Source organism: Pelodiscus sinensis, chromosome 4 (assembly GCF_049634645.1).
Source record: "Pelodiscus sinensis isolate JC-2024 chromosome 4, ASM4963464v1, whole genome shotgun sequence".
Taxonomy (NCBI): domain Eukaryota; kingdom Metazoa; phylum Chordata; order Testudines; family Trionychidae; genus Pelodiscus; species Pelodiscus sinensis.
The window spans coordinates 132,126,317-132,139,514 of record NC_134714.1 but is presented as its reverse complement, the minus strand read 5'-3'; the positions used below and the strand labels follow the sequence as shown (position 1 = coordinate 132,139,514).

The following is a 13,198-nucleotide window of genomic DNA, read 5'->3' as shown; positions in this document are numbered from 1 at the left end:
ATGGAAGAGGGAAATCACTCGGTGGTGACTGAATTCATTCTCACAGGACTGACTGATCGTCCAGAGCTGCAGGCCCCTTTGTTTGTGGTGTTCCTACTGATTTATGTTGTCAGCATAGTAGGGAATGGGGGGATGGTCTTATTAATCATAAGTGATCCCCGACTCCACACCCCCATGTACTTTTTCCTTGGTAATTTGTCTTTCTGCGATTTCTGCTATTCCTTTGTAATTGCCCCTAAGATGATGCAGAATTTCTTAGCCAAGAGGAAAAGCATTTTTCGCACTGCCTGCGCTTTGCAAATGTTTTTTGATATCACTTTCCAAGATGTTGAGTGTCTCTTGCTGGCTGTGATGGCGTACGACCGTTATGTGGCCATCTGCAACCCACTGCTCTACATGGTCACCATGTCCAGGGGTCTTTGTAACCACCTCGTGGCTGGAGCCTTTGTTGTAGGATTGGTGGATGCAACCACAAACACATACTATACATTCCGGCTGTCATTCTGCCACTCCAACATCCTCAATCATTTCTACTGTGACATTCCCCCATTGCTGGCGCTCTCCTGCTCTGATACCAGCATCAATGAGACTGTGCTGTTTGCCTTTGCTTGCTTTGTTATAGTGAGCAGTGTTGTGACAATTATCCTCTCCTACGTTTGCATCATCCCCACCATCCTGCGGATCCGCTCTGCTGAGGGCCGGCACAAAGCCTTCTCCACCTGCACTTGTCACCTGACTGCGGTGGCCATGTTCCATGGCACCCTCCTTTTTATGTACTTACGACCCAGCTCCAGCTATTCTTTGGGCACCGATAAAATAGCCTCCGTGTTCTACACGCTGGTGATCCCCATGTTGAATCCCCTCATCTACAGCCTGAGGAACAGGGAGGTGAAGGACGCCCTGAGGAAAGTCATGAATAAACTCCATAGCAATTCCTGAATCTATTTAAATTCTTGTGTTTCTGTTCACTTTTTCTAAATCATCAATGAGTTAATACCAAGCCCATTGAAATATATTTGCACAGAGCACATGGTATTATTATTATTATTATATTATAACTAAGCCTGCAGGTCGCAATTGAAATCTGGGCTTTCTTAGGATATTGAGAAAGCCAAACTAAAGGAGGCCCCGATGTCAGATGTGTGAGTGGGTGTTTATATATATGCACCTTAAAATCATGGAGCTGTTTTCACAGGGGAAAGCAAGAGGGGCATTAAGTCAATCTCCCTTTCTTTGCTGCGGGCTTGGATTCATGACACAGATGCAAGAGTGAAGTGTATGATCTCTGTTGTTGACAAAAAGGGAGTTGGGTGCCCTTTCTGTAATCTGTGGGGTTGTTGCCTAGTTTGGGTCCTTTCAGGAGGAGTGGAAAGGAGATCTCCATCACATTAGCCTGTATTTTAAGTTAAGGGAGCAGCAAGAACAAAAAAGAGAAGACATATGGTTTCCAGGAGAGAGTAGGGTGTGGGTACATTCTCTGTGACTGATTGGAAAGTGTGAATTTTCTCTACCACTGAAATTAAACAGAAAGATGAAGTTGTATCAGACACTAAATATTTATATCTCATCAGCAGGTTAGCTACAAATTCTTGCTCTTTCCTTGAATCATGGTATCATTGGACTTGAAGGGACCTCGAGAGATCATCTAGTCCAGACCCCTGCCCTCATGGCAGGACTAAGCACCATCTAAGATCATCCCTGACAGGTGTCTGTGCAGCCTTCTCTTAAATATCTCCTAAATATGTAAATGAACCCACTTCTTTCAGTCTTCCCTCACAGGACACGTTTTCTAGCAATTTAATCATTGTTGTTGCCCTTTGCTGGACTTGCCCAGTTTCTCCACATCATTCCTGAAATGCAGTGCCCAGTGGACACCACACTCCAGTTCAGTTGTAATCGGTGTAGAGTGGAAGAATTTCTTCTCGTGTGTTGTTTACAGCACTCCTTCCTGCCTATGGGCTACTGGGACCTTTAGACAGCTTTCTGCATCAGTCATTTCCCATCCTATTTCCCTCAGATCATTTCTACAGCCTGTCAAGATCATTTTGAAGTCTCAGTTTACCCTTCTAGGAACTTGCAACCCATCCCAGCCGGGCACTCTCTATGCCGTTTCCTAAATTACTGATGACAATTCCGAACAGAACCAGACCCAGAACTGATTCTTGTGAGACCCCTACTTATTATCCATTTCCACCATGACTGTGAGACATTGCTGGATTGTGCCCGGGTTACAGGGTTCTGTCCCGGCTGTTTCTCACGGATGCCAATGCTGTAAGTCTATCTATGTGATGTTATTTCAAGTAGATGCAACTTAGGTTGATTTACAGTGGTAGCGTAGACCAGCCCTGAGACAATTCCATGCTGGAACAGAGTCACTGAGGGGGGAGCAGTACGGCTGTCGAGTGGGCAAGTGTTCTCTCATCGACCTGGCATGCCTTCCACCAGCTTGTGAAATAAACCCTGCTTCATTTATCGCAGCAGAGTCAATTTAGCCAGAGGTGTAGACGTTGCCAGACTCTCACGGGCCTACCTAGAGAGTGAGATGGTCAACTTGTGTCTTTATTCCAAAGGTTATTTAATTACTTATCTGCCATAAAACAGCTTTGGAAGGAAAGGTTGAGAGCAACCAAGGGCTGACTAGCAGATTACTCAGTGGTTGGAATTCCTTCTGGAAATACAAGAAACCGAAGGGCACATCTCTACCACACACTGGACAGAAGCAGGAAGCAAATCTTGATCTCCCACCTTAGAGGCGAATAGCCTATGTAGGGGAGCCTAGACAGGCCTGTCTTGACCGAAACAACATCTGCTTTACCCAAAGTACTGACTTCTAAAAAAGCAAAACCCAGGCCTGTCTCAAGTCTGATGCACATAGCATGGAGGTAAGGCTGGGGCTGTGAGGCAGGAATGTTTTTGTACAAACATGCATCTCCAGCGTAGTACATTATGATCATGCCAAGAGCACCAGGAGTAACCTGGTACATTTTATTTCTGATAAACAAAAAGCAGATACAGCCATAGAACTGTTAACCAAGCACATAGTTTTGCAACATCCTGAGTAGCAGGATGTACCTCAAATAAGGGCAAAATAGGTATATTACACGCTACGTGATCAATTGGTATGTAGTTTTAGAACAATAATTAAAAGACCCTTACACCGGCCACAGTAGTGCATGGGATCCAAAAGTGTGGGAGTCAAAGAGACCACAAACCTCCTCCCTGGTATTGTAGGTGGCATAGGGATGAAGTATAAGTGAACTAGGTTTAATTATTGTATTATAATAAATCTTCTATTAATTGCTTTTGAATTGTTTAGTATTGAACTAATTGCTTTCAAATATATAATATTTAAGGTTTAGACTGTGTAGTAAATGTTCTTAAAGCTTGCAAAATGTCAAGGACTATATTAACTGCTTGAAGGGTTATAATAAATAAGGAAGTCGTTAAGTCTCTCTGGAATATACTGGTTTCCCTAGGATAAAAAATAAATCGAACCACACAACAGCCTAATACTGGCAAAATTTACAAAAGCCACTTCCTACGTTTGGCTTTGTTTGTGACTGGCACCAAAATCCACACACAACCACAGAATTTGGGAACAAAGCTAGAATTTGAAACACATTTGTGAATAGTTTTACGTCAACCAAAACCGCATTGCTTTTAACAGTGCATAAATAGTGTAGAGGATATTCATCCATTTCTAGACACCTTTTTGTCTTGGTTGCTGCACCTAAAGTTGACATTCTGAAGACTTGGTTATGGCACCATTGAGTTCAAGTCCCTTTCCATATCTTGAATGCACCCTCAGAACTCCCAGATGGCGTGATCTTAGCTTCCGTAGTCAACATTCATGAATTGAAATGATGCTCCACTGTTTGATGATGCTCACAGTAAAGATCGATAGATAATTCATGCCACAGCTTACATATAATCCATTCACTATTTATACCAAAGTAGAAGAAAATCTATATATGACATTAACCATATTTTTACTTTCCACGTACAGTGACCACAAATTTCAATACAACTTTTAAAATGCAGTAATTGTATCAAAAACAAAAACAAAAAACCCTTTCTGTGTGTACAATATATAATTGACTCTTCTCTTTCCAACCATTTTGAAAGACCATTTTCAAAGGTTTTACTAATTCAGGACAGATCTGGACAAATATGGAAATGCAGCTCTTCAATTCTTTCTGAGTTGCTTTGCCCATCTCTGTGGGGAGTAACCAGACTTTCCTGCCTTATTACATGGTTCATAAATGTTTGTAAGTCTTTATATCACCCTCATGTGTTTAGTACTCTGAGACTGTGCCATAGTACACACAGGGTTTTCTTTAACTTGCCAGGAGTTCAAAGGTACTACACTTATTTACGTCAGCTAGAGATCTGGACCATTGGCTTCAATAAAGCCATGTCACTTTATATGGCCTGGGTTAGTTGACTGACTTCATTCAAGTGTAGCAAATTGTCCATAGATTCGCAATTTCTAGTATGACCTTCTGAGACACACACACAACATGGAACTTCACCCTCCAATTACAACTGGACCACCTCAATTAGAAACCCATCCAGTCTTGATGTGAAGGGGTAAATGGTATTAAATCTACCATGTCTCCTGACCTGATTTCCTGCACCTGTCTGAAAATGTGCTCAACTTCACAGAAGTTGAAGATCTGGCCCTTTGGCTACAATGGAGCTGTGAGGATTCACATAAGCTGGGGACCTGGCCAATGACTCCAATGGAGAGACCTCCATTTACACAGCAGGGGATCTGGTCTAATGGGCAGTGCCCATGCTATGGTTATCTCCTTAAGCATGTCTATGAATGTCCACCAGACCTAGCACAGTGCGGGCAAGCTCTGAGCTTCCTCAGGGGGAACAAGTTGAGGACTGTACCAGGTTTTAGGAGGCTTGGTCTACCTGTGTGACATCACTACAAGCCAGGGGAGAATCCACATTCTCTTTTCTCTACCTCAATAATACATTTGGCAAAGCACAAGGGGCTGTTACTGGGAAAATCTCCCCGTGAGAGACTAGGCTGGCAGTGCTCATCTATATATCAGCTATTGCGAGATTCTGCACTAGTAGGAAGAGAATTGCCATTTGCAATGCCCAGGAGCTGCCAGTGTTCAAACTGGGTTATTTCAGAAGTTGAAACCTATGCCCATGAAGGAGTCTATACTGGAGAGATCCCAGCACAGACGGGCAGAGAAAGCAAATTGTTCCCTCTTCTATGGAATGATCTTTCCTATGCAAATTATCAGCTTTCCATCAGCCTATCAGTCTTGCCTGCTCACCAAGTCTTCACTGTGGGACTCTGGTGAGGTTCCAGGGCTGTTTAGCAAGAGGAGAGCCCATCATGCATCATGGGGGATGGAGCCCAGCCTGGGAGCCTGGCCCATGGTAGGAAACGTTGTGATGTGGTACCCGAGGCACCTCAGTAGTATTTGTGGGAGAAAACAGAAAGCTTTCTTGTGGTCTCCACAAACCACAAAAACCCCCTGTCTCTTGATCAATTGTACTCAGTAAAGAAAACAACGGGATGAAATACACCTCTAACCTCACACTCTGTAATTCTCATAAAAAGTGCGTCATTTAATGCCACAGGAGGAAAGAGTGGGCCAAATTAATCCCTAGGGCATGAGTTACTCTTTGGTTACCTGAGCACCTTAATTAGGTGTCATTATCTTCTGGGAGTCAGTATTCCCACTTGCTTCAGCAACTTGTCCCATACATCACAGACCTCGGTATAAAACTTCACACCCACTCTGTAGAGGCAGTTTCTGTCCATGGGGAAACTCCGCCACATCTCTTGTTTCTCAGTCACAGCTATACAGACTCCAAAGTAATGAACAGGGATGGAACTCAAGAGTTTCTGAACTAAACAATGCAGCCCCAGCTCCTAGCACATGGGCTAAGGATAAAACCTCTTTGTTTGGAAAAAGGGCAATTACATTGCCACTGTAGCCAGTGTTTTTTTCCAGGTTTTCCTGCACACTGGAGAAAATGTCATTTTTAGAGGCTGAGAAGCATAATTAGAATGGTGAGCAACCTTCATCCCAAATTGACACGCCGAGCTACAAAATTCCCAACATGGGTAGGAAGACTGATATTCACTTACTCGCACCCCTTCTTGAGCTAAGCAATAATTTCATCAAACTGAAACAGTTTTCATTCTGATTCTCCCAGAGCAGAGTCAAAAGTCTCTGTTTGCTGCTTAGATTAGTGAATGACAGTTTTTGGAAATGGGACGTGATTGACCTGTGAGTCAATGCATGTGTTCAGTGTGTGCACTGTATGGAACACCTCATATGACCAGCTGTGACCATCTGGCTGTGAGAACTAAGCCTTTCTCTGTGCTTGTACTGGTATCCATTAAGAAACTGGCTCCTTTGTTGTAGCCATTTCCCCACGTCAACCGCCTCCTCACGTCACTGTAGCTGCCTGATCTCAGCTGAGAGGAAATGGAAGAGGGAAATCACTCGGTGGTGACTGAATTCATTCTCACAGGACTGACAGATCGTCCAGAGCTGCAGGTCCCCCTGTTTGTGTTGTTCCTACTGATTTATATTGTCAGCATGGTAGGGAATGGGGGGATGACCTTATTAATCATAAGTGATCCCCGACTCCACACCCCCATGTACTTTTTCCTTGGTAATTTGTCTTTCTGTGATTTCTGCTATTCCTTTGTAATTGCCCCTAAGATGCTGCAGGATTTCTTAGCTAAGAGGAAAAGCATTTTTCGCACTGCCTGCGCTTTGCAAATGTTTTTTGATATCACTTTTCAAGACGCTGAGTGTCTCTTGCTGGCTGTGATGGCCTATGACCGTTATGTGGCCATCTGCAACCCACTGCTCTACATGGTCACCATGTCCAGGGGTCTTTGTAACCACCTCGTGGCTGGAGCCTTTGTTGTAGGATTGGTGGATGCAACCACAAACACATACTATACATTCCGGCTGTCATTCTGCCACTCCAATATACTCAATCATTTCTACTGTGACATTCCCCCATTACTGGCGCTCTCCTGCTCTGATACCAGCATCAATGAGACCGTGATATTTGCCTTCTCTTGCATTGTTTTAGTGAGCAGTGTTGTGACAATCATCCTTTCCTACGTTTGCATCATCCCCACCATCCTGAGGATCCGCTCTGCCGAAGGCCGGCTCAAAGCCTTCTCCACCTGCACTTGTCACCTGACTGCGGTGGCCATGTTCCATGGCACCCTCCTTTTTATGTATTTTCGACCCACCTCCAGCTATTCTTTGGGCACCGATAAAATAACCTCCGTGTTCTACACGGTGGTGATCCCCATGTTGAACCCCCTCATCTACAGCCTGAGGAACAGGGAGGTGAAGGATGCCCTGAGGAAAGTCATGAATAAACTCCTCAGCAATTCCTGAATCTATTTAACTCATTGATGATTTAGAAAAAGTGAATGGAAACACAAGGATTTAATTTCAAACCCATTGTAATATATTTCCAGAGAGCATATGCTGGTATTTATTATTATTATTAATATGATGATGAAGATGGTGATGAATATGATTATTAATATATTACATCCAACCTGCAGGCTACAGTTGAAATCTGAGCTTTGTTAGGATATTGCCAAAGCCAAATTAAAGAAGATACCTTTGTCACATGTGTGAGTGAGTGTATATATATATGCACCTTAAAAGCATGGAGCTGATTTCACAGGGAAAGACAAGAGGGGCATTAAGTCAATTTCCTTTTCTTTGCAGCGGGCTTGGTTTCATGATGTAGCTTCAAATATGAAGCGTGTGCTCTGTGGCTGAGCCAAAGGGAGTTGGATGCCTTTCTGTGCTCTGTGGAGTTGTTGCCTAGTTTGGGTCCATGCAGGTGGACTAGAAAGGAGATTTACATCTCAATAGCCTTTATTTTAAGTTAAGAGTCACTGAGGAGGGAGGAGTACGGCTGTCGAGTGGGCAAGTTTTTTCACATTGACCTGGCATGTCTTCCACCAGCTTGTGAAATAAACCCTGCTTCATTTATCGCAGCAGAGTCAATTTAGCCAGAGGTGTAGACGTTGCCAGACTCTAACGGGCCCACCTAGAGAGTGAGATGGTCAACCTTGTGTCTCTATTCCAAAGGTTATTTAATTAGTTATCTACCATAAAACAGCTTTGGAAGGAGAGGTTGAGAGTAATCCAGAGCTGGCTAGCAGGTTTCTCAGTGATTGGAATTCCTTCTGGAAATACAAGAAACCGAAGGGCACATCTCTACCACACACTAGACAGAAGCAGGAAGTAAATCTTGATCTCCCACCTCAGAGGCGAATAGCCTATGTAGGGGAGCCTGACAGAAGTCAGTACTTTGGGTAAAGCAGATGTTGTTGTTTCAGTCAAGACAGGCCTAACAAAGCAAAACCCAGGTTTGTCTCAAGTCTGATGCACATAGCACAGAGGCAAGGTTAGGGCTGTGAGGCAGGGATGTTTTTGCACAATCATGCATCTCCAGTGTAGTATAGTGTGATCATGCCAACAGAACCAGGAGTAACCTGGTACACTTTATTTCTGATAAGCAAAAAGCAGATACAGCCATAGAACTGTTAGCCAAGCACATAGTTTTGCAACATCCTGAGTAGCAGGATGTATCTCACATAAGGGCAAAATAGGTATCTTACATGATATGTAATCAATTGGTAGGAAATTTCAGAACGATAATTAAAAGACCCTTCACAACGGCCGCAGCAGTGCACGGCATCCCAAAGTGTGGGAGTCAAAGGGACCACAAACCTCCTGCCTGGTTCTATAGGTGGCATACATATGAAGTGTAAGTGAACTAGGTTTAATTATTGTATTATAATAAATCTTCTATTCATTGCTTTTGAATTGTTTAATATTGTACTAATTGCTTTCAAATGTATAATTTTTAAGGCTTAGATTGTGTAGTAATTGTTCTCAAGGCTTGTACAATGTCAAGGACTATATTAACTGCTTGAAGGCTTACAATAAATATGGAAGTTAAGTCTCTCTGGAATGTCCTGGTTTCCTTCGGATAAAAAATGAATCGAACCCCACGACAGCCTAATATTGGTAAAATTTACAAAAGCCGCTTCCTACATTTGGCTTTTTTTGTGACTGGCACCTAAATCCAGACACAACCACGGAATCTGGGAACAAAGCTAGAATTTGTAACACATTCGTGAATAGTTTTACGTCAACCAAAACCACATTGCTTTTAACTATGCATAAATAGTGCAGAGGATATTAATCCATTTCTTGATACCTTTGTGTCTTGGTTGCTTCGCCTAATGTTGACATTCTGAAGACTGGGTTATGGCGCCTTTGAGTTCAAATCCCTTTCTACATCTTGGAGCTAAAGGGCTAAGGGAGTGAACTCTCAGAACTACCAGATATTAGCTTCTTTAGTCAACATTCATGAATTGAAATGATGCTCCACTGTTTGATGATGCTCACAGTAAAGGTCAATAGATAATTCATGTTACAGCTTACATATAATCCATTCACTATCAATATCAAAGTAGAAGAAAATGGCCATATATGTTAGTATCCATATTTTTATTTTCCACATTCAATGACCACAAATTTCAATACGACTTTTAGAAAGTAGTAATTGTTTCAAATTAAAAAATACAAAACCTTCCTGTGTGTACAATATATAATTGCGTCTTCTCTTTTCAACTCTTTTGAAAGAGCATTTTGAAAGCTTTTACTAATTCAGGACACATCTGGGCAAATTTGAAAATACAGCTCTTCAAGTCTTTCTGAGTTGCTTTGCCCATCTCTGTGGGGAGTAACCAGACTTTCCTGCCTTCTAACATGGTTCATAAATGTTTGTAAGTCTTTATATCACCCTCATGTGCTTAGTACTCTGAGACTGTGCCATGGTACACACAGGGTTTTCTTTAACTTGCCAGGAGTTTAAAGGTACTATACTTATTTACGTCAGCTAGAGATCTGGACCATTGGCTTCAATAAAGCCATGTCACTTTACATGACCTGGGTTAGTTGATTGACTTCATTTAAGTGGGGCAAATTGTCCATAGATTCGCAATTTCTAGTATAACCTTCTGAGACACACCTACAACATGGAACTTCACTCACCAATTACAACTGGACCACCTCAATTAGAAACCCATCCAGTCTTGATGTGAAGGGGTAAGTGGTATTAAATCTACCATGTCTCTTGACCTGATTTCCTGCACCTGTCTGAAAATGTGCTCAACTTCACAGAAGTTGAAGATCTGGCCCTTTGGCTACAACGGAGCTGTGAGGATTCACATAAGCTGGGGATCTGGCCAATGACTCCAATGGAGAGACCTCCATTTACACAGCAGGGGATCTGGTCTAATGGGCAGTGCCCATGCTATGATTATCTCCTGAAGCATGTTCATGAATGTCCACCAGACCTAGCACAGTGCGGGCAAGCCCTGAGCTTCCTCAGTGGGCACAAGTTGAGGACTGTAGCAGTTCAAAGGAGGCCTGGTCTAGCTGTGTGACCTCACTACAAGCCAGGGGAGAATCCACATCCTCTTTTCTCTACCTCAATAATACATTTGGCAAAGCACAAGGGGCTGTTACTGGGAAAATCTCCCCGTGAGAGACTAGGCTGGCAGTGCTCATCCGTATATCAGCAATTGCCAGATTAAGCACAAGTAGGATGAGAATTGCCATTTGCAATGCCCAGGAGCTGCCTGTGTTAAAACTGGGTTATTTCACAAGTTGAAACCTATGCCCATGAAGGAGTCTATACTGGAGAGATCCCAGCACAGACAGGCAGAGAAAGCAAATTGTTCCCTCTTCCATGGAATGGTCTTTTCTATGCAAATTATCAGCTTTCCATCAGCCTTGCCTGCTCAGAAAGTCTTGACTGTGGGACTCTGGTGGGGTTCCAGGGCTGGTTAGCAAGAGGAGAGCCCATCATGCATCATAGGGGATGGAGCCCAGCCTGGGAGCCCGGCCCATGGTAGGAAACGTTGCGATGTGGTACCTGAGGCACCTCTGTAGTATTTGTGGGAGAAAACGTGAAGCTTTCTTGTGGTCTCCACAAACCACAAAAACCCTCCGTCTCTTGATCAAGTGTACTCAGTAAAGAAAACAACAGGATGAAATACACCCCTAACCTCACACTCTGTAATTCTCATAGAAAGTGTCTCATTTAATACCACAGGCGGAAAGAGTGGGCCAAATTAATCTCCAGTGTATGAGTTACCCCTAAGGTGTCTTTTGTTCAGAGCGCACATTCATTAAGTGAAGTTTGTTTCTGGGCTCAGTTATTCCCAGGTGTTTCAGGAAGCATGACGGAGCGAGTATAGATCTCAGTATAAAACTTCTGGAATGCTCCACACCGGCAGTTTCTGTTGATGGAGAAACGCCAGCCTCTCTCTCTTTTCTCAGCAGGTAGATGCTGTTGTCCTGCCTCACTGTCATACACATACAGACACCGGGGTGATCAGCAGATATGGAAATTCAAGATCTCCAGTCCTAAAAGCCTCAGCCTCAGCTCCGACCCATTGAACTAAAGGAAAAATGGCTCTGGTTGGAAAACATAGGCAATTTCATCGTCACTGAAGCCATTGCATTCTCTGGGATTTCTCACAGATTACAGTGACTGGAATTTGCCAGAATACTTAATTAACAAAGTGAGCAATCCTTGCCCCCAAACCAACATGCTGACCCACAGAGCTCCCCTTGCCCAAAGAGGGGAGAGAGATTGACACTTGTTGACTCTCACCCCTTCTTGAGCTAGGCAAGCATCTTGTCAGACTGAGATGATTTTTACTGTGATTCCAATGTGAATCACAGTGAAAATCAAGTCACCATTTTTGCTCAGATTAGTGGATGGGAGTGTTCCTTGTATGGATGATTAACCTGTGTGTCTTTGTATGTGTACAGTGGGGGCGTTGTATGGAACACCTGGTATGACCAGATGTGAGCATCTGGCTCTGTGGCCTAAACATTTCTTCATGCTATTAGTGGTGCCCATTAAGAAACTGATCTCTGTTTTCTTCACTTTCTTCCTTACAGGGGAAAGATGGGTTTCCCGAGCCATCCTCCAGCCCACATCCCCATAGCTGCCTGATCTCTACTCACAGGAGATGGAAGAGGGAAATCACTCGGAGGCAACTGAGTTCTTTCTCTCAGGACTGACAGATCGTCCAGAGCTGCAGGTCCCTCTGTTTGTGTTGTTTCTGCTTATTTATATTATCACCCTGGTAGGGAACGGGGGGATGGTCTTATTAATCATGAGTGACCCCCGACTTCACACCCCCATGTACTTTTTCCTTGGTAATTTGTCTTTCTGTGATTTCTGCTATTCCTTTGTTATTGCCCCAAAGATGCTGCTGAATTTCTTAGCCGAGAAGAAAATAATTTCTCGCACTTCCTGTGCTGTGCAAATGTATTTCGATAACACTTTTCAAGATATTGAGTGTCTCCTGTTGGCTGTGATGGGGTATGACCGTTATGTGGCCATCTGTAACCCACTACTCTATACGGTCACCATGTCCAGGCAACGTTGTAACCAGCTGGTGGCTGGGGTGTGTGTTTTAGGATTGGTGGATGCAACAATTAACACATATTTTATATTCCGCCTGTCATTCTGCCACTCCAACATCATCAATCATTTCTACTGTGACATGCCCCCGCTGCTGGCGCTCTCCTGCTCTGACACCCGCATCAATGAGATTGTGTTGTTTGCATCCATGTGTTACATTGTAGTGAGCAGCGTTGTGATTGTCCTCCTCTCCTACGTCTGTATCATCTCCACTATCCTAAAGATCAGTTCTGCCGAGGGCCGGCGCAAAGCCTTCTCCACCTGCACTTGTCATCTGACTGCAGTGGTCATTTTTCATGGCACTCTCCTTTTCATGTATTTACGACCCACCTCCAGCTATTCCATGGGCACTGACAAAATAGCCTCAGTGTTCTACACACTGGTGATCCCCATGTTGAACCCCCTCATCTACAGCCTGAGGAACAGGGAGGTGAAGGATGCCCTGAGGAAAGCCATGAATGAACTCCTAAGGAACTCTTGAAGCTTTTTAACAATGTTTTCTTGGCACTGGGGTTGGTTTTATGATGTAGTGTGAAATGTTTGATTTCTATGGCTGAACCAAAGGGGGGTTTACACACCTTTCTCATAACTTACAGCCCTTTATATGCTATGTGGGGTGGTTGTAGAGATTGTCACTTGGTTAGTGTCCATG

The 13,198-nt window shown here is 43.6% G+C and overlaps 3 protein-coding genes across 3 annotated transcripts; all 3 read left to right on the top strand.

Annotated features, from left to right (window-relative positions):
- Positions 1 to 939, top strand: LOC102449481 (olfactory receptor 8U9-like). The gene has a single exon (XM_006133562.3). It carries the CDS (start codon positions 1 to 3, stop codon positions 937 to 939), a length of 939 nt encoding a protein of 312 aa, XP_006133624.2.
- A 5,528-nt stretch (positions 940 to 6,467) lies between these two features.
- On the top strand, positions 6,468 to 7,406 carry LOC142829021 (olfactory receptor 5AR1-like). Its single transcript, XM_075926078.1, has one exon. It carries the CDS (start codon positions 6,468 to 6,470, stop codon positions 7,404 to 7,406), a length of 939 nt encoding a protein of 312 aa, XP_075782193.1.
- Positions 7,407 to 12,088: 4,682 nt separating this feature from the next.
- LOC102449964 (olfactory receptor 8U9-like) lies at positions 12,089 to 13,027 on the top strand. Its single transcript, XM_006133564.3, has one exon. It carries the CDS (start codon positions 12,089 to 12,091, stop codon positions 13,025 to 13,027), a length of 939 nt encoding a protein of 312 aa, XP_006133626.3.
- The last annotated feature ends 171 nt before the right edge of the window (positions 13,028 to 13,198 follow it).

Coding starts and splice junctions, on each gene's coding strand:
- LOC142829021 (XM_075926078.1), top strand. CDS start 6,468: ATGGAAGAGGGAAATCACTCGGTGGTGACTGAATTCATTCTCACAGGA.
- LOC102449481 (XM_006133562.3), top strand. CDS start 1: ATGGAAGAGGGAAATCACTCGGTGGTGACTGAATTCATTCTCACAGGA.
- LOC102449964 (XM_006133564.3), top strand. CDS start 12,089: ATGGAAGAGGGAAATCACTCGGAGGCAACTGAGTTCTTTCTCTCAGGA.